The sequence below is a fragment of the Dama dama genome, chromosome 10 (assembly GCF_033118175.1).
Source record: "Dama dama isolate Ldn47 chromosome 10, ASM3311817v1, whole genome shotgun sequence".
Classification (NCBI taxonomy): Eukaryota; Metazoa; Chordata; class Mammalia; order Artiodactyla; family Cervidae; genus Dama; species Dama dama.
In genome coordinates this window covers 39,679,459-39,705,013 of record NC_083690.1, presented here as the reverse complement: position 1 = coordinate 39,705,013, position 25,555 = coordinate 39,679,459, and the positions used below count along the sequence as shown (strand labels likewise).

General features: G+C 58.6%; 1 protein-coding gene across 2 annotated transcripts in view; it reads left to right on the top strand.

Moving 5' to 3' along the window:
* Positions 1-22,451, top strand: part of FOXK1 (forkhead box K1) — a 55,128-nt gene extending 32,677 nt beyond the window's left edge. The window contains exons 2-10 of one of the 2 annotated variants that reach the window (XR_009694519.1): positions 2,945-3,130; positions 12,401-12,554; positions 12,945-13,091; positions 13,537-13,730; positions 14,096-14,262; positions 14,367-14,651; positions 15,423-15,647; positions 16,154-17,485; positions 19,866-22,451. Coding sequence is in view for 1 of the 2 variants with exons in the window: in XM_061153730.1 (XP_061009713.1) it covers positions 2,945-3,130; positions 12,401-12,554; positions 12,945-13,091; positions 13,537-13,730; positions 14,096-14,262; positions 14,367-14,651; positions 15,423-15,647; positions 16,154-16,407 (1,612 nt within the window). In the remaining variant the exon portion in view is untranslated. Of the gene's footprint in view, positions 1-2,944; positions 3,131-12,400; positions 12,555-12,944; positions 13,092-13,536; positions 13,731-14,095; positions 14,263-14,366; positions 14,652-15,422; positions 15,648-16,153 lie in introns of both variants that reach the window. The other variant, XM_061153730.1, reaches the window with a different exon arrangement.
* Positions 22,452-25,555: the final 3,104 nt, after the last annotated feature.

Sequence of the window (25,555 nt, the reverse complement as noted above, 5' to 3'; positions counted from 1 at the left end):
AAGGGTAGAAGACACTCTCCTCCTGAGGGCACGAACCATCCACATCTCACTGACCAGCACCGTCTCACGGGCGCACGAGGTGCAGAGGAACATCGTCCTTAGTCCAGCGGCCATGCGTCCAGCTGAGACGAGTTTGTTGTTGCAGCAAGAGAGATGCGTGTCCGGGGTGCTGGCCGTCTCTGTTGCAGTGCACCCTCTCAGCGCTCCCTGGGATTTGTGGCCTGGGGGACCAGTGGTCCTCCTCCACTCCTGCTCCTAGAACACCTTTTCTTCAGCCCCCACCCACTACCACCACAGTACTTGGCCCCTGTCTTTCTGGGTGAGGCGCCCCCAAATGTCCACCTCCCCCACCCCCGGCAGCCCGCAGACTGCTCTCATCTCTGCGAATTAGGGCAAGAATTCTGAGGCGAGCTCTCAAGGGACCACCCTGCGAGGTGGGTGGATGCTTGCCGGGGCCGTCCCTGGGCTGGTGGGCAGTGGTTTCAGCACGCACCCCCACCTTCAGCCAGGGCCCCACCAGCACAGGCAGATTGCGCCCGGGTTCAGACTGCAGGTGGGCACCTTCGGGAGAATAGCTTTAACTGCAGAACGCACTCATTAAAACTCCGGCCAGAGCCCTAAACCAGAATGGGCCAGCTCTGCGAGCACCCCAGGGAGGCATCTGTTTAATCAAGGAGCTCCCCAGTATCTCCTCTTCGCCCCTTCTCCTCCTGAGTAGCGGATTGGCAGCCTCGGGATAATTTTTGGAAGAGTGAATCAGAAGAAGCTTCTGAAATAGCTGTTACAGTAAATACTGTGAAAATGTTTTTGGTTAAAGCCTAATTGGGAAGTCGCTGTTCCAGTGGGAAACGGTCCCGCTAGTATCAGTTATCGATGGCCGTCGATTTTGCTACTGATGGCGTGCCCACGTCCCTGACCTTGTAAATCGCCGTGTTTTGTTTCACTGAAGCCCCAGACGTGTACGTGTACCGTCTATCCGGTGCCTTGGGTTTGGACTGGAAAGCGCCTGGGAGGGGATCGCGCCTGCCCTGAGCATGCAGGGCCCCAGAGGCGTTAGGGCAGGTGGGCGCAGAGCAGAAGTCAGGCGGCGAAGCAGAGGGAAGGGGGCCTGACCGTGCTCCCTGGCACCTCGCCGCTCCTCCTCCCAAGCTCGTCCTCAGGGATCACATGCCTCTTCTCATCTGAACCCCAAACCCCGTTTTCTAAGATTCCCCCCACCGTCTTGTGAGCTCTACCAGAGGCCAGAAGCCACACCCCCTCTCTAGTTGTCAGGACAGTTGTAGCTATAAGAGGATCTCAAGGTTGTGGTCTGATCCCATGCCAGCACGGGGACTTTTCAGGGCGGCAGGAAGTCAGAACTCCGCCCTCCTCTGGCAGAGAGGAGCACGAAGCTTGTTTTGCGGATTTGCAGCAGTTAAGGGCCGTGGAAACTCTTTAACTGTCACGATTACTGCCTTCCTCCCTGGCGCTGGTGACACGGAGGTGTGTGTGTCCGTGGGCACAGACTCCCCCGCCGTTCATCCCGGCCGGCGCTCACAGGTGGCGCTCACCTGTCCTCAGCCCGCTCCCAGGCTCAGGGACGCTGGGCCCATCTTGGACTCGGCGGGGATGCACATTGACTGCGAGTTACAGAAGCGGACCGGCCTCCGGGTCTGGGGAGACCCCAGGCCTCAGAAGGCATCTTGGGCAAATGTGTGATGTGACCTTTTAGCCAAAGTGCTGACCGAGTACATCTCTGGGTGGTGGGGAGACTGAGGCAAGTGGAGGGGACAGCGGAGGTTTCTTTCTTATAAGACGGAAACAGCAGGCTGTTTCTATGCAGCCCGGTGGCCCTGTAAGCAGAAGCATGGATGATGTTGCCGTTACAGACCCCCCCTGACATTCTGGTGCTGAGTCAGAACAGCATCAAACAGGAAGACAGTCTGTTGGAACAGTATCAAGATCCCCTTGTTCCGATTTTAGATCTGGAAATACGAGCCCGTCAGCTGTGAACCCGGCATCGCGGTGCTTCCCCGCCTGCCGTGGGGCTCTGCCTTCACGGCCACACGCAGCCCCTCTCTGCTCTGTGTCTCTAGAAGGATCTGCACCGGCCAGTGGAGCCAGTTGGCGCTCCTGGCATCCTCTGTGAGATGCAGGCGGTGGCTCTGACTGCTGAGTTACGTAGGGAGAGGTGAGCCCTCCCAGCAGGAGGCTCACACACACCCCTCTTGGCTGGTGGGGCGCTGGGGTCCCCACTCTGGGTCCCAGAGCCTGTTCTGACCGGTTCTTAAATCCCCCTTCTGAAAGCCTATTTTACTGAGAGAAAAGGGAATGCAACTGAAGTGGTGCTTGCTATATCCCTGATTTGCTACTTAGACGCCGAATTGGTTGACAGGACCAACTGTCAGGCGCTTTTGGGTGTGGACCCAGGGTCTGCTCCTGGGTTAGCGGCTTGTGGAGAACTTGGCGGTGTAGAAATCAGAGGGTGTGCTGGACAGGCAGCGCCCTGCTTTACAGGCGGGGGCTTCTCAGAGGGGAAGAGCGCTGGGCTCCTCTGCGCACACGGAGAGGAACTCGGGTCTGTGACGGGCTGGGCGGGCGGTCACCTGCAGTGGAGGACACGGGGTTCCCTCGGGTCCAGGGCGCTTCCTGCCAGACCCCCGCCCGCACCTGCAGCTCTTGCTGCTGCAGCTGCTCGGGTCGGGGAGCGCTCCGCGAGGTGCTGGATCCAAGCGAAGGCCCGGAAGCGGCTCGTGCGGCCGGAGCTGGCGTGGGCGGGGACACGAGTGGGGGCCCGTTGGGGGCAGAGGTCTCTGCCCGCCGGCCCTGTCCCAGGAGATGAGGACGCGCATGGGGCGCGGGTTCGGGCACGTGGGCGCGCAGGGCAAGGCCGATCCCTGCGCACAGGCGAAGCGGGCCGCCGCTCCCCGCGCTGGGCATAACGACCGCTGCGCTTCCGTTGCAGGTGCACCTTCCGCTTCCCCAGCACGGCGATAAAGATCCAGTTCACGTCGCTGTACCACCAGGAGGAGGCCCCCGCGTCCCCCCTGCGGCCGCTCTACCCTCAGATCTCCCCGCTGAAGATCCACATCCCGGAGCCGGACCTCCGGAGCCTGGTCAGCCCCATCCCTTCCCCGACCGGCACCATCAGGTGAGCGGCCGGGCCGGCCCGCGCTGCCGCTGCCCGAGGAACCCGGGGCGCTGGCCTCCGGAACGCGGCTGATGAAGAGGAAAGTGATACAAAGAGGGTGTTCTGTGCTTGATACGCTGTGGAGTCTGGTTCTGGAAAAAGGGCCGTGGGCGGAAAATTTGAAAATATTTTAAGCGCATCAGGTGACCTGACAACTTGAACAGAGTCTCTGGAAGGTGCTCTTACAAAGTGAAGAATCACGACCTAATTAGTCACCTTTCCAGTTTGAAATTCTGTACATTAGGGCCTTTGAAAGCAGGCATAAGTACCTTTTTTTTTTTTTTTTTACAGACAGTGAAACTATTTAAAAGGAGGGTTTGTATACCAGGTTTTGGTGGACTTGGTTTTTCTAAACTTCATAAAAATCCTTTCCAAAGTTTTAGAAATTAATCTAGATGTCGAAGAAAGGCAGGTCCTCAAACGTTCTCATCCTTGGCGTGCTCCCCGGAGCACTGCGGGCCCTGTGCCTGCCTCCCCTTTTGTTGTAAAACATGTTGGAAGACATGGATTTGAGGATCAAAATTTAAGAAACTTTAAAGCAGTTTACTGCTTCGTTAAGGACATTTTAAAACGAGACGGGCCCTGGAGATCCCACGTGATGCTGGTGCCTCGCTTCCGCCACCGCAGATCGGGCTTCATCACACATCGCCCGGAGAAGAGGCAGACCATGTCTCAGGGTCGGCGTGAAGCTAGTTTCGAGCTCATGTTCCCCCTGAAGCCGTCTCAGGGGCCCTGGGGACCACACTCTGGCCGCGCTCCCCCAGCAGAGCTGGAGCTCGGCACCCCCAGGCGTCATCCCGGACAGTCTTGCTCTCCGCTGACCAGCCCGCTCAGGGCCCTGGTTTTGCACTTTAAAGGTTTACATTTAGAAGCTCAAGTCGGTTCATCTCAGCATGGTCGCCGGCCTCACGTGTGCCCTGTGTGCCCCCCCCCGCCCCCCCACATTGTGTCCGCCACCAGCTGGGAGACATTTGCATTGAGCTGCCTGGAGTCAGTTCCCTCCCGAGCCGGTGAGCAGGCGTGTTTCTCTTGGGGAGAGAGCTCAGGGATGCCTTTGAAATGTCACAGCCCAGAACTCAGGTCTGGGACCCCAGTTCTGGTTCTGGCCACATCTCCAGTTGGTGGGAGACTGGGGGCAGGTCTCTGCAGCCTCCTCGGGCCGTGTCTTCTCTGCCGACGAAGCCCGCCCTCTAAGACCACAGTGGCCCGGGATGACAGGGAGGAGCAGTGAGTGAGGCCTGCTGTGGCCGGGCCGCCGCTCAGCCCCTGCACCTGCGCTATTTTATTTAGTCCTTAGGGATTCACGAGGCCGGTTCTGTCCTAAGCTCTTTTCAGGCTTCCAGCAATAGCTCTGTTCTCAAACCCAAGGTGTACCACATCACCTCCCTGTCCTTTCTGACGTCTGCCCTGAGAACAACCTAAAACACGAGGGCTCCGCTTGAGTTCATGATGAAGTTATGCTGTGACAATGCTCTGGCGCGCATACATCTATAATTTATGCACCGATAAAAAAAAATGTGTCGTAAAACGAAGCAGCCACTTTGGGAAACAGTCTGGCAGTTCTCCAAAACATTAAAGGGTTTACCTCAACCGCCCGGCAAGGCACTGGGTCGTGAGGTCTCCGTGGAAACTCGTCCTGCGTGGTTCAGGGCAGTGTTATTCAGAGCCGCCTCCAAAATGGAGACAACTCAGATGTCCATCAGCTGCTGAGTGGAGGGAAACTGTGTTACAGCCACGGCGTGGAGTGTTGCTTGGAATAAAAAGGAACCAAGTGCTGGCACCCGGTGCAGCGTGGGTGACCCCTGAAAACGTGATGCAGGAGGAAAGGAATCAGTCCACAGGAGACCACGCGCTGTGTGGTTCCGTGGACAGGCGATGTCCAGAATAGGCACAGCCTTAGAGGAAGAGTAGACAGCAGTTGCCAGGGACTCGGGAGGTTTAAGGGAGTGCCGGCTGCCTGTCCTGGGTTTCTTTCAGGGGTAATGGCCATGTTGTGGCGCGAGATGGTGGTCACACCACTCCGGACACTAAAAACCCCTGCAAACGGGTGCCCTGTGTGGTGTGCATAGCGTGGGGAGCTGGCACGGAAGCTCTGCTCTGACACCTTCACTGCGCAGCACCTCGGGGCAGCGGGAGCCCACGGGCCTGTCCCGGGCCGGGTGCGACCGCGCTCCGAGGCCCTTACACGTCCGCCAAAACCAGCTCAGACTGACATGGGGCTGTGAGCTACGATCCAGCCACATCGACGGCTTTTACGAACAGAAAGTGTTTTGGTTTGTACCTGGGGAGTTCATAGAATAAATATAAATCCCAGTAACATTTTGAATAAAAGCAGCGGTCAGCAGGTCGAGCTGGGGTAGCGACCCCGCAAGTGTGGAGGCCTGTGCGCCTGGGGGAGACGGCGGCTCTAGAGAGGGGCCAGGGTTAGGGTAGAAAGGGTTCCCGGAGCAGAAATGGGCCTGGGGGGGGGGGCGGGGCAGGGCTTGGAGAGGGGCTGCGGGGAGGGGAGGGACGGGGCGGGCAGCACGGGGTGGAACATCTTTGCGGGAAGGCGGTAGCTTTGAGCGCCCGCACTCTTGGCCTCTAAGTGTCCCAGGGAAGGATTTCTGTTTACATCCGCTTGTCTCCGCGCTGCGGAATCGACTGCGCGCTGGAAACCTCGGGGGCCCTTGAGGTTTTGCTGCCCGGATCTCCTTGCTCCCGCCCCGCCGCAGGAGCAGGGCGGGGCCGGCATGTTTACAAACAGCTGCCCCCTCTTTCCCAGCCCCTCCCTGCGCCCCAGGTCCCCGCGGATCGCCGGGGAGGTGGGCGGCGGCCCGGGCCGCGGGGGTCCCCGTAGGGCGCCCCGCGCCCCCTCTCCCCAGCCGTCTTCGTTTGCCGCGTCTGCGCCCGCAGCCGGGTCGGTCGGCTCGCTGGGGCTCGGAGAGCTCGGTGTGGGCAGGCCCTCTCCAGGACTAGGTGGGGTCTGAGCAGGCCCTCTCCAGGACTAGGTGGGGTCTGGGCAGGCCCTCTCCAGGACTAGGTGGCGGCTGGACCAGTCGGAGCCGCCCGCCTCCCCGCCCCCTTCCCTGCCGGCCGGGGCGGGGGCGGGTGTGGGCGGTTTTTTTCCTGAGCTGCAGTACTCCACCCAGAAAATGAATGAACTCTCTTTGAAACAGGTTCTGCTATCTTAAGCAGCGTTTTGTTGACTTTTTTTCTTTCCCCGTTTTGCACTGAACTGGTGTCTTTAAGAAAGAACCGATTGGTTAATCATTTTCTGGATGTTACAAAAAGAGACTAATCCTTAAAGCTGCAGTTTAAAGAAGACTGCTGGAATTCAACCCGAGAAGGGAGGCAGCACCGACAGAGCAGCCGACTGGTGGCTCAGACAGTAAAGAATCTGCCTGCAATGGGGGAGACCTGGGTTCGATCCCAGGGTCGCGAAGATCCCCTGGAGGAGAAAATGGCAACCCGCGCAGGTATCCTTGCCTGGGGAATCCCAAGGACAGAGAAGCCTGGTGGGCTGCAGTCCATGGGGTCGCAAAGAGTCCGACAGGGCTGAACGTCTAAACACACAAGACTTAAGAAGCTATTTCTTGAGAAAGGCCTTTCTTGATTTTTCTAATATAGAGATCACAAAACCAAAAGTAACCTGCTTTGTGGAATTCGTCCAAGGTTAGCAGAACCCTGTATGAAATAAACATTAAGCAACCGGCATCGGTTCCCACCACTTGTCACCCTGACCTCGCAGTCCATTCCGGCTTCACTGCAGCGGGAAAGTCAGTCCTTCCTCACTCTGCATCGTTGTATCTTCTGAGTTCGGATGGGGCCTTAGAAGGCTGTTGTGTTTCTGGCAAACTGTGGATCCTACCTGAGAGTGATTTACTCTGCATTTCCTCGATCCTCCCAATGACCCAGAGAGGAGGCTGCCAGTGCACCTGTGGCCCTCACTGCAATCCCCATCCCCCCGCCCCGCACCCCCGCACCCACCTGGTCCCTTTCCCCATCTGGAAACTGGGGAAAGATAAAAATTGGCTCATCGACACAGAAAGATGCGGCCTTCCATGTTCTTTGTGGTTCTCTTCCTGCCTCTCCAGGAATCTGTGCCAGGGGGGCCTTTTGGCTGTAAATTGTTGAGAGGAGGTGGGCTGGGCTTGTTGTGCTGCAGTCCCGTCTCCAGGGGAACGCTGGGGCCCTGAAAAGATCCTGCCTCGTGTGTTCCTGGGTGTGCCTTCGGGGCAACACCCGCCTGGCATCCTGCTGCCGGGGGCCCTTCCTTTCCAGATGACTGCTGTGGTTCAGGAAGCAGGCAGAGCGCGGGGGAGGAGCAGAGGGCCGCCTGGGGCCCCCTGCCCTCCCAGACCTGCCCCCTGCCTGCCAGGAGAGAGAGGCCTGGGAGGTCTGTTCTCACGGGGACAACGTGTGTTTCAGACACCAGCTCCCCCTTCTGCAGTCACTTCCCGAGGTTTCGCAGCACAGTTTCTCTTTCAGGGGCCCAGACCTGCTGAAGAGAGCTCTGAGAAAGTGGCCTCCGTGAATTCTCTTGGCCTGTTCTTTGTTTTCCCCCCAGATTACAGAAATACTGTGTGCGCACTACACAAAACAGAGATGTTTCAGAAAGTGCAAACCCCTCAGTGATGCTCCTGGAGAGAAGGCCGTGTCTACAAGGGCCTCTTGGTGTGAGCGTGCAGAGTGCTCATCTGATGGGTGTCAGTACTGTGACCCCGCCCTGGAAGGGTGCTGTGGAGCCCAGAGGGTCCTGCTGCTTGTTTTTCCTCCTGTCCCTCTCTCTGCCCCTTCCCTTGTCACCGCATCGCTCATGGCTGCACGTTAGACAGTTTCAACGTGGCCTTGGTTGACCAGTTCACCCACAAGAGCCACGCAGCTCTTGGCAGTTTCTTAGTTTTGTGGGCAGCTCAGCAGCCGGTCTGGTTTGAAGTCACCTCTCTGAGAGAGTGAGTGACTGAAAGTCGCTCACTGGTGTCCGATTCTTTGCAACCCCATGGACTATACAGTCCATGGAATTCTCCAGGCCAGAATACTGGGGTGGGTAGCCTGCTCCTTCTCCAGGGGATCTTCCCATCCCAGGGATTGAACCCAGGTCTCCCGCGTTGCAGGCGGATTCTTTACCAGCTGAGCCCCAAGGGAAGCCCGTCGCCTCTCTGAGACGTCTATAAACGGCTTATGCTGAGGCCATCAAACCCTGAGCTTTGATTATTTTGTTTACAATACTCATTAGGGTCTTGAGCCACGGGATTTTAAGAACAGCGATTAAAAGACAGAGATCTCTTCAAGAAAACAAGAGATACCAAGGGAACATTTCATGCAAAAATGGACACAATAAAGGACCTATGCACCTAATAGAAGCAGACGATATTAAGGAGAGGTGGCAAGAATACACAGAACTATACAAAAAAGATCTCAATGACCCAGATAACCACGATGGTGTGATCACTCACCTAGAGCCAGACCTCCTGGAATTCGAAGTCAAGTGGGCCTTAGGAAGCATCACAACGAACAAAGCTAGTGGAGGCAATGGAACTTCCAGTTGAGCTATTTCAAATCCTGAAAGATGATGCTGAGAAAGTGCTGCCCTCAATATGCCAGCAAATTTGGAAAACTCAGCAGTGGTCACAGGACTGGAAAAGGTCAGTTTTCGTTCTAATCCCAAAGAAAGGCAATCCCAAAGAATGTTCAAACTACCACACAACTGCACTCATCTCACACGCTAGGAAAGTAATGCTCAAAATTCTCCAAGCCAGGCTTCAGCAGTATGTGAACTGAGAAATTCCAGATGTTCAAGCTGGATTTAGAAAAGGCAGAGGAACCAGAGATCAAATTGCCAACATCCATTGGATCATAGTAAAAGCAAGAGAGTTCCAGTAAAACATCTGCTTTACTAAACTACGCCAAAGCCTTTGACTCTGTGGGTCACAACAAACTGTGGAAAATTCTTCAAGAGATGGACCTGGCCTGCCTCCTGAGAAACCTGTATGCAGGTCAAGAAGCAACAGTTAGAACTGGACATGGAACAGTGGACTGGTTCCAAATCGGGAAAGAAGTACGTCAAGGCTGTATATTGTCACCTTGCTTCCTTAACTTATACGCAGAGTACATCATGTGAAATGCTGGGCTGGATGAAGCACAAGCTGGAATCAAGATTGCCGGGAGAAGTATCAGTAATCTCAGGTATGTAGATGACACCATCCTTATGACAGAAAGCAAAGAAGAATTAAAGAGCCTCTTGATGAAAGTGAAAGAGGTGAGTGAAAAAGCTGGCTTAAAACTCAACATTAAAAAATGAAGATCATAGATAGCATCTGGTCCCATCACTTCATGGCAAGTAGACAGGGAAACAGTGACAGACTTTTATTTTCTCGGGCTCCAAAATCACTGCAGATGGTGACTACAGCCATGAAATTAAAAGACGCTTACTCCTTGGAAGAAAAGTTATGACCATATTAAAAAAGCATATTAAAAAGCAGAGACATTACTTTACCAACAAAGGTCTGTCTAGTCAAGGCTATGGTTTTTCTAGTAGTTATGCACAGATGTGAGAGTTGGACCATAAAGCTGAGCACCGAAGAATTGGTGCTTTGTTATGGTGTTGAAGACTCTTGAAAGTCCCTTGGACTGCAAGGAGATCCAACCAGTCCATCCTAAAGGAGATCAGTCCTGAATATTCATTGGAAGGACTGATGTTGAGGCTGAAGCTCCAATGCTTTGGCCACCTGATGTGAAGAACTAATTCATTGGAAAAGACCCTGATGCTGGGAAAGATTGAAGGCGGGAGGAGAAGGGGACGACAGAGAATGAGATGGTTGGATGGCATCACCAAGTCAATGGACATGAGTTTGAGCGAGCTCTGGGATTTGGTGAAGGACAGAGAAGCTGGGCATGCTGCAGTCCATGGGGTCTCAGAGTCAGACACGACTGAGCTGAAGAAAGCAGAGGCTTCTGCAGGCCGGCCACGCCCCCCCGGTCCTCAGGCCCCTCAGCACCTCCTCACTCTGCTTCCTCAGCCTCAGATCATCAGACTGCCCACCTGTGGGACACAGGGCTTGGCGTTTCCTCCTCACCTGTCCGCATGGTGAGACCAGTGTCACAAGTGTTGGTTACTGTCCCCTGAGCGGCCGTGTGCCGTCTAGAGATGCCCTGTGTGTTTACTCTGTGAATCTTCCCTGTTGTGCTGATGGTCAGGGGATTTGACGTGGACTAGGAAACTCCCTTGGGGGACACTCCGTGTGTTGGTCAGTTCCTCCTGTCATCTCTGAATCGCACATTCTCCGCCCAGAGATGTCCTGCTCGCCTGCCTCCAGCTCTGCCCCACCCCCCCACCCCTGGACGTGTGACCCCAGGGCGGCCGGGTACCAGGCACAGCCCTCTGGGCCCAGGCCAGCCCGCAGGGACACTGAATGGGGCTTATTGAGGCTGGAGCCACCGTGCACGTGGACACACGTTCTCCAGGCCAAGCCCCCCAGGCCCTCTGGGGATCAGTGGTGCCCTGTGCCCGAGGAAGCTTCCCCGGGGAGGGTGTCAGCACCAGCCTCCCCTCCCGCTGGAGAGCCAGTCTTGCTGCCTGTTCACTGTTTCCACTGGAAACTGTTCTGTGAGGGGTGACAGCCTTTCCTCTGGGTTTTGCCTTTGGAGGGTTCGATGTAAACCTTCTGAGATGTTTTACAAAGTATGGACTTGGGACGGGCAGTGGACCCCAGTGCCCAAGCCCAGAGTCCCGTCTGCCGTCTGCACTGGTCAGGATGCCCCGTGGGTCACGCAGGTCAGATGCCAGCGAGGTTTTCCCAGATGGAGCCCTGCGCACCCACCAAACTGGACATCACCTGATCTGTCTGCTGGGGGCTGGTATGTTTCTGGGGGACGCTTCTCGCCCCTGTGGTCAGAGCATGGACCAAGTGTTGCCCAAAGCGGTGCCGAACCCGTCTGGGACTGGAGCCCGTGCCCCGGCGCCTCTGCACTGGCGGGTCCTGCAGCTTCTTCAGGAGAGACTCAGGAGCCCCCTCTCCCCACCCCCATCCGAGTTGAACCCCCAAGTGCTGTGGTGTTTGGTTCCCTGATGGACACATTGGGAAACCTGACGCTGAGTGGGTAGACATGTTACCAGTAAGACGCTTTCCCTCCCCTCCCACCTTACCTTAAAAGCTTGGGTTTTGTATGTTTGGTCCAAAATGAAATTCAGAAAGAGCTGCTTTTATTACTGCTTCCTACCTCTCAGCAGCTGGTTTATTATTGTTGGTTAAAGTGTTTGTACTCGCAGGACTTAACCTGTCTCTGTATCTGCGGAGTCTAGTTGAGAGGGGAATGATTCCTGAAAATTCCCACCTGGGTTTCTGGGATTCCCAACCCCAAAGGGGGTGACAGTAGTGGAATTCATTATTAATATCAACTGCCCCCTTTTTCTCAGACACAGTGTTTTGCTTTTTCCTTCATCCCTCCCTGAGATCAGTAACTATCTCTTGAGCCCCTCCTAGGAGCCACAGAGGGCTCCCCACCTTGGAGGAGCAGGGCAGGGAAGCCAGAGACAGCAGCCCAGCCAGAGAGGAGGCTCTGCGTGTGTGTCCAGGAAACTGGAACAGAGGGCTTTCATATGAACTTGACTTACGGGGGAGTTGGGGGCATCTTGTCCCGTGGACAGTGAAGGGAGACGCCCTCCGGGGCTGTGGGGAGTGGGCCTGGGAGGCCCCCCCTGCAGGTGAGGCGGATGCAGGGGGCGCTGGGGATGCGTGGAAGGAGACCGTGACCACCGAGCTCTGGTCAGCCCCCAGCTCGGGGCACTTCAGACCTGGGTTTGTGACCCACTTTTAGAGTTTATGGTGGTTTTCTCTGAATACTTTCAATTTTCAAAATCAAACTTTCCACACGGCTTGACAACCGCAGCCTGCTTGTTCGCGGCAGGAACCCGGCCACGCCTGTTGGTGGAGCCCTGGGCGGGGCGGCCTTTGCGCCGAAAGCACTGCGGCAGGGAGGGTGAGCCCCGCCGCTTGCCGTCCCCTGACCGGCGCGCGGTTTCCCACCGGAGAGGAACGCGGGGCCGGGGCGGGGGCGCGGGGTTGGGGGGGGGGGGGGGGGGGGACCGGCCGAGCACGTGTCTCCGCGCGGCCTCCCCTCGGGCGCCCCCGTGTGGCCGAGTGAGCGCACCGCGCGCCCCCTCGGTGCAGCGCGGACGTCCGGTAGGGCAGGACCAGCGGCCTCCTCCGTCCGGGGTCGGACCTCAGGACGTGTTCTTTCTCTCCGCAGTGTCCCCAACTCCTGCCCAGCCAGCCCCCGAGGGGCCGGCTCCTCCAGCTACCGCTCCGTCCAGAACGTGACCTCCGACCTGCAGTTGGCCGCAGAGTACGCCGCGAGGGCCGCTGAGCAGCAGGCCGACACGTCCGGAGGGGACAGCCCCAAGGTCTCAGCCCTGGGCGCGCTGGCCGGTGCCCGGCAGGCGCAGGTGTCCCTGCCCCCCTCCCCGAGCCCCGTTTGTCCTGTCCGCGGGCGGGTCAGCTCCAGAGCTCCTCACGGCCTCTGGGAGGGCGTCAGGCTTCTCACCTCTCGGCTTAGTCTTAGTTCATTCCCATCAGACAGCTGTCCTTAAATCAATTTGCAGAGGAGGTGAGAAATTTCAGAGTCAAACGTGACTTTCCCCCATGAGGCAGAATCGGCTCCTCCTAGTCTAAACCCCCAGGAGGAGGTGGGGGTGATGTTCTTAGACACCCCGAGAAGCTGTGTCCTCGCCGGAGAGGGGTGGCTGGATTGGAAACGCCTCTGTCCCGGCTCACCCCCTCGTCTGTGCCCGCAGGACGAGTCGAAGCCGCCGTACTCCTACGCTCAGCTCATTGTGCAGGCCATCTCGTCCGCGCAGGACCGACAGCTGACCCTGAGCGGCATCTACGCACACATCACCAAGCATTACCCTTACTACCGCACGGCCGACAAGGGCTGGCAGGTGAGCCCCTTCCCAATCCCTGGGGCCGTGCACTGTGACCCCCCCCCACCCCACCCCGAAGTCCACATCGACCCTCCGGGGAGCCCACAGACAGGAAGATGTCCCCAGGCTCAGGGCACGGGGCGCTCCTGTGTGGCCTTGCAGGCACGCCTCCCCGCTCTCCACAGACCCTTTCTGGTTTAGGTTCATAAGACCTTCATCCAGTGTGTTAGTTGGTTCAGCACGCGTTCTGAACCTGGCGTCCCCCGGACTAGAGCTTGTCCTAAATGTTTTGGCTTTTCTGTAAGGGCTGCTTGTGAGTCCGCGCCGAATTTTCACAGGCACGACCGCTGTGACCTCTGTGCTTGGGGCCCCTCCAGCCCTGACCCCAAGCTCAGGTGGCCGGGCCCCCGCGCGGGTCAGACCCACACCTGCCGTGACCAGTGACTCCCCGCTCTGCCCACAGAACTCCATCCGCCACAACCTCTCACTGAACCGCTACTTCATCAAGGTCCCTCGCTCCCAGGAGGAGCCAGGGAAGGGGTCCTTTTGGCGGATAGACCCTGCCTCGGAGACCAAGCTGGTGGAGCAGGCGTTCCGGAAACGGAGGCAGCGGGGTGTCTCCTGCTTCCGCACCCCCTTCGGGCCGCTGTCGTCCAGGTGAGCCCCCGCGGCTGCGGCCAGTGAAACCGCTTCACCTTTTCTCGGAGAGACCAGCTCGGCCTGAGAGGCAGGGGGAGGGGGTGTCGGCCGGACTCCCATGATGACCTCTGCTCTCCGGGTGTCAGTTTGTCCCGGGGGCGGTTCCCAGCAAGCTGCTGTTCTTAATGTAGAAGCACAAGCTGCTTTCCTGGCGGCCTGGCCGGGCCCATCGGAGGTGAACGCGCTGGTCGTGGCCTTCGCTGGGCCCCGGATCATGGGCCGGTGGTTCGTGCGGCGGGCGGCCGGCTGTGGCTACGGGAGCGTCAGGGTCGGGCAGCAGTCGGACGTGCTCACTGCCACAGTCCTGTCTCCCCGTCTCCTAGGAGCGCCCCAGCTTCACCCACCCACCCCGGGCTGATGTCCCCACGTTCCAGTGGCCTGCAGACTCCAGAGTGCCTGTCCCGGGAGGGCTCGCCCATTCCACACGACCCTGACTTTGGGGCCAAGTTAGCTTCTGTTCCCGAGTACCGCTATTCCCAAAGCGCACCCGGTAAGCCCGGCCTCGCCCTCTCGTCTGATGTCCCAGGACTCAAAGCTGCGAGCCCCCCAGCAGGGCGCGTGCGGGGCCCCGCTGACCCGGCCCCTCCTCTGCAGGCTCTCCGGTCAGCGCCCAGCCGGTGATCATGGCCGTGCCGCCCCGGCCGCCCAGCTTGGTGGCCAAGCCCGTCGCCTACATGCCAGCGTCCATCGTGACGGCCCAGCAGCCCTCGGGCCACGCCATCCATGTGGTGCAGCAGGCGCCCCCGGTCACCATGCTCAGGGTGGTCACCACCTCCGCCAGCTCCGCCAATGGATACATTCTCGCCAGCCAGGCCGCGGCGGGGGGCGCCCACGAGGCGGCGGGCACGGCTGTGCTGGACCTGGGCAGCGAGGCGAGAGGTGAGCTGCCTGTACGGTCACCTTGGTGGGTCACGTCTGGGTCTCGTGGGTCTTCAGAAGGTGGAGTCGTCAGCCTGGGCCATGGGGCTCAGGCCATCTTGGGAGGGGTGTCTCTGTGGGGCCGCCTCTCGTCCCTTCCCCTGTTTTCTGGGGGGAACGTTCCTATGAAGCAGCGCTGATCATCTTTTGAAATGCCACTCCCCGCAAGCAGCATCTGGGGCGCCGGGCGCCCCTGGACTAGGTGTGTGGCCTCAGACTGGAGCCCCTCAGTGAGGGCTCCTTAGATGTCCTTCAGAGTGAGAATCACAAGTCCTGAGTTAGAAGTCAGGGTCCCAGAGGATTAACGCAGTGACTGTTGGGAACACGAGCAGTGCTGTCAGAGGCCCTGGAGCCAACACTAAATCAAGCATTGTCTTAGGGTCGGCGGGCGGCTCATCCCAACAGTTACATCCCTTCTGATCCCCTCTTAACGACAACATTTTGGTGAGAGAAAGCTAGGTTATAGCTCCAGGTGCAAGTCGTTTCATTCCAAACAATAGGCTTGCTTTCTCAAATTAAACTTGCTTTGGTCAAAGTATGCAGTATTTAAATTTCTACCTGAAACCCTGTGGCTTGTATTTCTCTTGTTTCAAAACATTCCATCAGTGGGGGTTTCCTGCTGAGAACCCAGGTCTTTGCCCAGTGTCCAGGCTGTGGGACCTTGGCCACCCATCCCCCAGGGGCACCCCCGCGGGGCCGTGACCATGGCTCTGATGCATGCCGCCCCCACAGGCCTGGAAGAGAAGCCCACCATCGCACTCGCCACCATCCCCGCCGCCAGCCGGGTGATCCAGACGGTGGCCAGTCAGATGGCCCCGGGGGTCCCGGGACACACGGTCGCCATCCTGCAGCCAGCCACGCCAGTGACCCTGGGGCAGCACCACCTCCCGATCCGCGCCGTCACTCAGAACGGCAAGCACGCCGTCCCCACCAGCAGCCTCGCCGGCAACGCTTACGGTGAGGCCCCGCCTGGGGCGGCCCCCTCTCTGCCCCCCTCGGCCCTGAGCGCCGACCTGGCCAGGGTCAGTGCAGCGAGCGTGTCCCCCCAGTTCCTCCGGCCAATGTCCTGAGCACTCACTCTGGGTCCGGGCTGGGATTTGAGGCCAAGGCAGCCCCGAGGGAGCACCGTGCAGGGGCAGAGTCAGAGAGATGGGAAGGCACTCGGCACTGTGCAGGGGGTGGGGGCACTCTGAGGCGCAGGGCCTGACCCGCTGGGGTGATGTGGGAGCCGTCAGGGTGTCCAGGGGGATCCTGGCACGGAAGCAACCGAAAGAGGGGGGACAGGGTTGGAGGCCGCGCGTGGTGGGGGCCGGGAGGGGCTCTCCCCAGGAGCTGCCCGCTGGCCGTACCCGGAGGCGCCAGGCGTGCCGGGGAGCGGGCCCCTCGCCTCTCCCTCCCCGCCCTGGCGTGGCAGTGCTGGTCCGCCCAGCTCCCCAGCGTGACTCTCTCTCTCTCCACCCTAGCCCTCACCAGCCCTCTGCAGCTCCTCGCGGCCCAGGCCAGCTCATCCACGCCGGTGGTGGTCACACGCGTGTGCGAGGTGGGGCCCGAGGAACCGGCAGCCACCAGCACAGCGCCCCCCACCGCCGCCTCCACCTCCCCCACCGGGGAGCCCGAGGTCAAGAGGTCCCGAGTGGAGGAGCCCGTGGGGACTGTGACTGCACAGGCCGGCGTGATGGCAGCCGCCGGCACGCAGGGCCCCGGGACCGGGGAGTGACGTCGCGGCATGGAGGTGGAGTGGGACACACGCCAGACGGAGCTCCGGGGCCGGAGCGGGGCGGCTGACCCCGCCGCCCCTGGGACTGAGACAGGCTGAGCTCGGGGCCACACAGGCGGGCAGGACGCCTCCATCCGCCTGCACCCGGACACTCGTCCTCCCGCACCTGTCTCCTGCCCCTGCTCTGGTTTCAAACAAAAACACATAAACGCGTTCAGACAGCTGATTGTACGATTCTGGAATTCTTTGTCTTCGTTTCCTTCTCCCCCGCCCCAGCACCACCTTATCTCCCCAAGCCTTTCGCCAAGGGCGTGGGGAGAAGGTCGCAGCCCAGCGTCTCCGGGAACGTGTCCAGGCAGCCCGGCCCTGCACAGAAGCCAGGCTCCCAGAGTGGTCTTCATCCCCAGAAGGGACGGAAGCACGGGCAGGGGGCACCAGCCCTGTCTGTAAGCAACTGGACCCGGGCAAGAGACGCAGAGCCGCCAGCTGTCAGACCGTCCCTGTCGCTGCTGCTTCTAAAGTGACCCCGAAAGTGTCAGCATTAACTGGACAGAGGGGACGGGTCTGGTCTGGCTTTGGGACCCATGTGTTTCCGGTTTTGTTGAAAGGCGGAATTGAGGCTTCACCGACGGCCTGAGACAGACGCAGAAGGGATAGCCAGTTCCTGAGGTTTCCACCCGTAGACGGTTTAACAGCTGGGAAGGTGTGGGTCTTCCCGGCATCAGTCCCCACAGAGAGAACTCTTGCCACTCCGTCTGCTAACTTCAAGGAAGACCGACGGCCTCCTGGACTGGAGCTCAAAGCAGGGAGCTGTTTGGATGAGAGGTCTGCCTGCAGCGTCTGCCCTCGTCCCGGCCACACCAGCTTGCTGGGGGCAGAAGGAGAGGGCCACCTCCGCAGGAGGACTGTCATGCCAAGTGGCACCATTTCCCGGCGGCTCTGACGTCTGGGGGCCCCATGGCTGCCCACCCAGCCTCCTCACCAGCTGCCAGGGTTTCTACTGCCCAACAGCCTGCCTGCCGTTACTGACCAAAACCAGCTCTGCCACCCCGGCGTTCTCTGTGGCTTCCTGTCTGGGGTGAGTGCAGAGCGTGAGAGTCAGCGGGTCGAGCCTCCGGCACCGCTGGGCTGGCCCCGCAGGTCCTGGGCAGGGCTGGGGGGCCATCGTCTCTTTCTCTTCCATCACTGCTCAGCCTGGGCCTGCTCGCTCACAGACCGTCCTCCGGGCCACAGCTCGCCTCCCCCGGAGACAGACGCCAGGCTGGCCGGTCGGAGAACATGCCCCGCTCTGGCCCCTCCGCCTGGCCCGACCAGTCTGGCCCGACGCCCTGTGTTCTGACTTCGAGGCGTTTGGGTTTCTGTGTGTTACCATTGACACCCTCACTGTTTTATTCTGGTGGTGGTTCAGGGAGAAAGGAGTGGAGGCGGGAGGTGTGCGTGGCTGGAACTGGGAGGGAGACCGGACGGGGTGTCCTCAGGGACATTCTGCCACGTGGCGAGCGTGTGCCTTTTTAGCTCCTTCTGGGCAGAAGGGACCCTGTGGGGCCAGGTCCAGGGGACCAGCCACTTCAGGTTCCTGGTGAGCCTCTGGGTGAGCTTTTGGTCATCTCCCCAGACGGCCCGTGGCACCCGCCAGCACTTGTCCTGAGACCAGGAGGTCAGGAGTGGGCAGCTCCCCAGGGAAGATGCTGCTGTAGCCGGAAAGATCCCTGGTCTCCTCAGAGTCCCCCAGGCCGTGGGTCCACACCTGCCCCTGCCACACGTGTCCGCAGGAGCCAGAGCGGCCAGGAGAGCCGGCAGCCATGGCCTTCCACACACCTGGGTTGTGGCACGTGGACTGACCCACCCGAGGCTGGAAAGTCAACCTGGCCTGACGCTGGGGCCAAGGCCGCCTCGGGCCACGCAGGGGCTGGACTCTGCAGAGGGTAGGCTGGGTGGGTGGCTCGGGCCCTGTAATCACAGCAGCTCACTCTCCATCCGGGTACCAGGCCCGCCTGTCTGGCTGCGCTCCACAAGTCGTTACCTTTACCAGCGCCAGACACGGGAGGGCGCCGCTCTGCACGGCAGGGAGTCCCGGAAATCCCTGCCTTTACCCCGCCGAGCGCCCTCCCCTCCGGCCAGTGTCACCGGCTCGCAGGCCCAGGGTGGACACTGAGTGTCCCTCATCCGCCATCTGCATCTCTACGTGAAGCTCCAGGTCGCCTGGCATTGTCGAGTGCGGAGCCAGTGGTCAGGGTTCAGACCATCTGTCCTCCCCCCACCCCCACCCCAGGATCCCCTATGAGGTCGGATTCGCACTAGGGGGCCCACCCGGGCCGGACACCATCACCTCCTCCTCCCTCGCTGCAGGGGATCCACAGTCTTTCTGCCACCTGGGTGGCTCCCGTTCGCAGTGTGCTGTTGGTGGGAGGTGGTTTTTTCTACTTCAGAATTAAGCCAAATGGAGAAGGTGAAAAGTGGACGTCTGAGCTGCTAATTAACACGCACTGGTGATTCTCAGGCGGGAGGAGGTGGACTTGGTGGGGCCTCCAGGCTGCTGGCTGCTTACCCAGACCCCGCTGGGCCTGGAGGGAGATTGGTTTAGGTCACAGCAGGCCTTGGTCAGCTGGGGCTCTCACTTCCCCTAAAGAAAGGTCTGCGTGGACCGGTCAGAGTGAGCCTCCCGGCTCCCAGGGCGCGTCCCGAGGTCTCTAGACAGAAATTCCTTCAGTGGCCCCTTGAAATTCAGGAAGAGAAAGAATTTTTTGGCTTTTTTTCTTTGGTCAGTTTCTTCCTTTTTGGAGGCAAAGACAAGACCGAATGTGAGCGTGTGTTAGAGAAGAGGGTCCTTTGTGCGAATCCTTTGGGGTTTAGCCTGAGGGGCGGTTGAGGCGGAGAAGGAGCTGTCTTCTTCCCAAGCCCCAGGTTCTGCTTTGCCCCGAGATGGCTTCGTCTGGGATGGGGACTGCCGTGCCCCCGGGAACCAGCTTCGGGCGCCATCAAGCTCACGGCTGCCCCCATGGCTTAAGTGCCAGCTAAGCCGCGCGCTGCCTGTTCCAGAATAAGTTACCAAAAATGATGGTGAGGCGCTGCAAGTAATCATGGATGGAGCTGCTAGACAGGCCCCGGCGGGGGGCCGGGGGGCGGGGGTGCCAGTGGGAGCCGCGCCCTCGCGGCCAGCTGCTCTAGGCCGCCCTCGGGGATACCTCTGCCCAGAAGCGAGGTGACTTACCACGCGTCATTTATGTTATTCACACGTGCTGCTACGAGGCGGGGACAGACCCCAGGAGGAGGGGGCTCTCTGGGGGGGGGGGGGGGGGGGCGGGGAGCAGTGGCCTCTGTCCATGGTCCTCAGGCTGCTCTCACGCGTTTCGTGAACTCACTCATCTCACTCGTCCCCTCCTCCAGGCCTGTTTGCATCGTGCGGACCCGCCCTTCCCGCCAGGGCCCCAACCTCTTGCCTTTTCTCTCACCCCCAGAAGCTGCTCCCCCCTGGGTCCGAGGGCCAGTCTGGGCCATCCGTCACCACGCAGCCCCTGGGGTGGCCTCATCCGACCGTGAGGGGCCCACCCGGAGTCACCGCCGCCCTTCAGCATGCTGTGTTTGACACACACCACGAGCCTCTGCTCTGAATGTAAACAGAAAGCGGGCCCGTTGGCTGAGTGTGTTTGGGGAAAGTAGTTTTGCTCTTCTGCTGAGGACGGTCACTTGCCGCCCCCCCAGCACCGCCAGGCTGTCGCTCTGCCCCCATCCACGGGGTCATCCCCTCCTGCCCTTATCCCCGGGGACATAGGAGACTCAGCAGAGGGGAGAGGTTGGAAGGATTCGTGTCTCTGGGTTTGACAAGACCCCCCGCTCTGTCCCCATCGTGTCCGAGTGAATGTCCCAGCAGCCGCAGTGAGGTCTGATTGTGTGCAGAACTTGCCCTGCCCCCGCCCCCAGCTGCAGGCCTGGCCCCGCCCCCAGCTGCAGGCCTGGCCCCGCCCCCCAGCTGCAGGCCTGGCCCCGCCCACCACCGGGAGACAGGAGGCCTCCTGCAGGCTCAGCGCTGACCAGGAGGGACGTCTGTGCTCTTGTCTTCACGCATCCCTGAGCTGGAGATCTCAAGTAGGCGAGCCTTAGGGTGCTCAGCGTCTTTTCCGCTCCCTCTCAGTATTCTAGGGAAGACTGAGGGCTGCAGGCACTTTGATTTTAGGCATCTTTCTTTTTCTCCAGGGAGGAACCTCGCTCAGAGGATTTCATTCATTCCTTGGACCTGCTTGTCATGCGGGAAGCAACTGGGAACAGGTCCTGAGAAGACAAATTCGGGAGGGGGAGGCAGGGAGCGGCAGCAGACAGGCTTCTCTACTTTGGTTAATGGGCTGAACACTGGCTGCATGGGACCCCTCACCCTCACCCCCACCCCCGCCCAGCCGGTTACACCCTTCTTCTTCTTCTTCAGGTTACACCCTCCATCACCCTTTTGCTTCCAAGGGAGACAAGAGGTCCTCAAGCTATTATCACTCTCTTGCCCCAGATGCGTTATCTTAAGAGTCAAAATAGAATTGGAAGAATTCTAGGTCATTATTCTTTGTTTGAGATGCTTTTTCTGCAATCGGTGGCTCATTGGACTCATCCAAATATTTATTGGTGGGTCACTTTGCGTGAGAAACAGTAAAAAGTGCAGGGGAGTCCAGCCCCAAGAGGGATGTGGTTGTTTAGCACTGTGACCCCCCTGGGCTAACATCTTGGTGGTCCCACTCACTAAAGATTCCATGCTGCTTATGTGAAGGTTTTTCTTAGTTGCTGGTGGCTCAGCTGGTAAAGAATCTGCCTGCAATGCGGGAGACCTGGGTTTGATCCCTGGGTTGGGAAAGGCTACCCACTCCAGTATTCTGGCCTGGAGAAGTCCATGGACTGTATAGTCCATGGGGTAACAAAGTTGGACATGACTGAGCAACTTTCACTCACTTACTTACTTTCTTAGCTGCAGTGATAAGACCGGCCCCTCTCAAGCTGTTGCCGTGACCCCCAAGGAATGCTATGAGCTGTCTCAAATTCTGAGCATATTGGCTGAGCTGGAATGAGGCCTGTGAACCTGAAATGGATTTCTTGTGCTTGAAGTTAACTGGCCAAAAGGCTATGGAACTACGCCTGTGGCTTCTTAAGATCTTAGCCTCTAAATTTCTGACTTAAGTTGGCCAAAAAAAGTTTTAGTAAGTAAAAATAGGATTTAAAAATCAAACGTTCTTAAGTCTGGCCTCTCCCAGCTTCCTTCCAGGATGGGCTTTCTGGGTACCTGGTCAAGGGGGACCGACCCTGCTCCGTTTCTGCTTTAGGACAGGGACAGGGAGGAGAGACGAAAGTGTGTCCTTGATTCTTGCTTATATTCAGACCCAGATCCCGGGCAGCTTGGCGCAGGTGGGCAAGGGATAAACCCAGCATGGATTGTGTTTTCTTATCTGACAATTAGCCTGTAAAGATCCTTTAGCGGGGGCGGGTGTTGTTAGGGGTCGTGTCTGTGTGCATTTTTGGTTTTTTTTTTTTTTTTCATGGTGGCCGTCTAAAGTTTTTTCCACAATACGTTTAATCATCAGTGCTTTAAAAAAGTGGCAGTATCCTGTAGAGTGGGACTTAGGCTCCGTGGTGTGTTGGGTGGGAGGCTGAAGTCACGTCACGTGGCCTTGTTTCACCGTCTGCATGTGGGTTCTGGCCTCTGGGGCACCCAGCAGGGACACACACCCCAACACCTGGGCAGGGTGGGGGGGGGGGTGGGTGCAAGTGGGAGAGGGACTCACCTCAGCTAGGCCGGCCTGCATTTTCATTTCAAATGGGATACAGTATTTTTTTTTTAATAAGGAGCCATACTTTTTTTTAAAAAATGTTTGAGATCTGAATGTGATTTCTAATTGTACCAGACGTTAATGTTTTAAAACTATAACAAAGTTTTAAAATTTCTACTTTTTTTTTTTTCATTTAACTGTTCTTTTATCTATTAAATTGTTGTATGTGGACGGGGAAGTTTTGTCTCTCCTCTTAGCATTTGTTTCTATAACCAGAAATAAAATTATATATTAAAGAAACGACATCGGGCTCCGCGTGGTCTTGTGAGCACTGCTGAGGGACAGACGGACAGATAGGCAGGTGCCCCAGACACTCAGCTCCCCTCTCAGCTGCAGGGAGTCGCTGCCTGCTCTTTCACTGTTCAGTTGTTCTGTTGTATCCAACTCTTTGCAACCCCATGGGCTGCAGCACCCCAGGCTTCCCTGTCCATCACCAACTCCCGGAACTTGGTCACACTCATGTCCATCGAGTCGGTGATGCCATCCAACCATCTTATCCTCTGTTGCCCCCTTCTCCTTGTTCCTTCCATCTTTCCAAGCATCAGGGTCTTTTCCAACAAGTAGATGCTTTCTCGTGGTGCTGCCAGATTGACAGATCACCAGAAGGGGGCGCTCAGGCGTCGGCGCTGCAGGCCGCCTCTGACCAGGGTCTGATGAAGATTCGTCACTGATCCGTCGTCGTCAAGGTTCCCCAGTGTTTATGACTCACGTGCCTTTCAGATCGCGCAGTGGCCTGCGGTGCTAACTGAGCTTCCAGCACCTCTCCTCCTCCTTCTGGAACTCCACCACCGTTCCAGAGGGGGGATCAGTGAAGACTTAATGCCACAGTAACAGGTTACTCACAGGTTGGGAGTTCAGCCATATAGCAAGCAAGAGTGGGAGTGGTAAGTTTCGGGAGCTACATTGGCTAATTAGCATCTTTTTTTAACTGTTGAGGTCTTAAAAGGTTTGTTTTTGATGAAGACCTTAAAATAGCATTTTACACAAATGCAACGTTTTTGTAAGAAACAGTCAAATATCACCCTTGGTAATTCAGTTGGATGTGTGTGGGGAGAGAGGACACAGCTCCCAGTGAAAGCTAAGCTCCCCTGTGACCCTGGGTGTGGACCAACGAGAAGTGAGTGCACATCCGCCCCAGTGCAGTCAGCCCTGGACTCCAGCCGTGCGCGTGGCTGAGGGAACCAGCAGACTCCCACCAGAACCACGTGTCGTGGTTGTCAGGCTACCGTCTGCTAGCTGCAGAGCCAGCCTGCAGTGCTGTCTCGTGGTTCCGGGGCTGGGCCTCTGCCAGCCCACCCCTGCTGTGCCAGCTCCCCGACGTCGGGCAGCCTGATGCAGGGTGTGTGGGGTGGGGGGGCGTGCCCGGAAGGCTTTCTTCAGCTCCAGCAGGCGTCCTGACGACAGCAGCGGACAGCACTTGATGGGCCCGGACTGCGACCCTCCCGCCCTCTTCCCTCCCTCCCAGCATCAGGAGCAGCTGCTCCCCCTCCTCCCTCTCCGTTCCCTCACACCTTGCTGCAGTTCCTTGTCGAATCTTCTAATGAAATGACTCGCCTTCCATCTCCAGACCAGCCGCAGATGGACGCCAGGTGCCCCGAGTCAGGCTGACCTCGCTCAGCCTCCACGCGGCACTTGGAACTCAACCCCGCATCCTGCAGCCTCTGGGACCCCGTGTGTCCCTGGCTGTCCTCCCACTTCGCCAGCCGCTCCTCATCAGGCAGCGGGCAGAGTGACTCCGAGCTGACCGGGAGTCTGTATGCCAGTTCGGATCCCTCCTCTTCCTACAGGTATGACCTTGGGCCCTGAGGCTGTTCTTTAGCGTCAGCCACCTCCTTCAGTAACAGCCCTCCTCGTAAGAGGCGAGACAGCTGCTGTGCGGTACGTGGCAGGCTTTCAGAGAGACAGCCTGTGGCCAGGCTCCCTTCCCCAGTTCCCTTCCTGATAAGCGCTGAGCCGTCCCCCTTTTCCCCCATCCAGGGTCTTCCCCGCTGCTCACCCTTCCAAGGCCTCGCTGATGTGCCCTATCCAAAGACACCCAACCTTACCCTCTCCTCTCCTCCCTTCATCATCCCTCCAGAGCGTTTGTCACCACTGAGCTGCACATGGTTTACGTATTTGATAGCCATGTTTCTGGCTGTAAATTCCGTGAGGACAGGGACTTAGCCTCCCCCGTTTCCCAGACCTTAAAACACTGCCGAGCAGAGCGCAGGGACACCAGCATTGCTTGTCCCATGAATGAATGACTCCACCACCCTCCTCATCCTCTCCTGCCCCATGGCCGAGGAAACGGCACCACCCTGAAAGCAGAAAGCTGTTGGTGCCCTTGGTTTTTCCCTGTTCCTCCTCGGGTGGCCCTTACCTAACTCAGGAAGCCTCCCTCCTTCCCTCCCTCCTCTGGATCAGCCCCTTCTACACACCCATGCACACGCACGCGCGCGCACACACACACATTCACTCTGGATCAGCGCTTTCTACACACACAACCCCCCCCCCCCCCCCAGTCCATTCTCTCCTGCCAGACAGCAGGCGGCGCTCAGGCGTATGTAAGCCCCGGGAAGCAGGCCTTCATGCTGCCTTCAGGACCTTCCCTCTGCCTTCCCCTCCCACCCCTTGGCCTGACACCCTCGGGACTCATCTGAGGCACCCGGCCCTCACAGAGAACTCCTCCTGGTTCGGCTGTGACAGCATTTATCACGCTGGTCTGTCACTGCGCAGAGGACCTGCCCTGTGTCCCCACGAGGTCTGCAGGGTGGAAACACTGTGGCCAACACACCTTTCAGAATTTACTAGAATTTGACCTTCCCTCTCTGAGCCTGTTGCTCTTATCTGTAAAACGAGATACCCAGAAACTGTGATTATGGTGGGGGTTAAGTTGTTTTTTTCTTAAGCGACAGGTACAGCCTACATTAGATGCAAAAAATGAAATGGGAATTTTAGAAAGGAACTTCTAAGAGCTGCCGCTGTTCCTTGCAAACTTCTGGACACAGACCCAGCCCACGGCCGCGGTGTCTGCAGCAGTTTCAGCCGCGCTGCACACAAGACCTGCCGGCGACGGAGCGGACGGCGTTTGTGGGACAGAACCCGGAACGGGGGCGCTGGGCTGAGGCCCCTAACGGCGCCCGGAGCCGCGCCGGGGCTCCGAGCGACATGGCTCCGAGGTGAGGCGGCTCCGGGCCCCCGCGGTCCCGGCACCCGCGGTGTAAAGCGCCGGAAGGCCCTACAGGCCCCCCCGCGCACAGTCCCGCCCCTCCCCGCGCGGAGGCGCCGCGTCGAAGCCTATTGGTCGGGGGCCGTGCGCCGAGCCCACGTGAGGCGGCACGCTGCGCGGCCCGGAAGCTGCGTCGCTG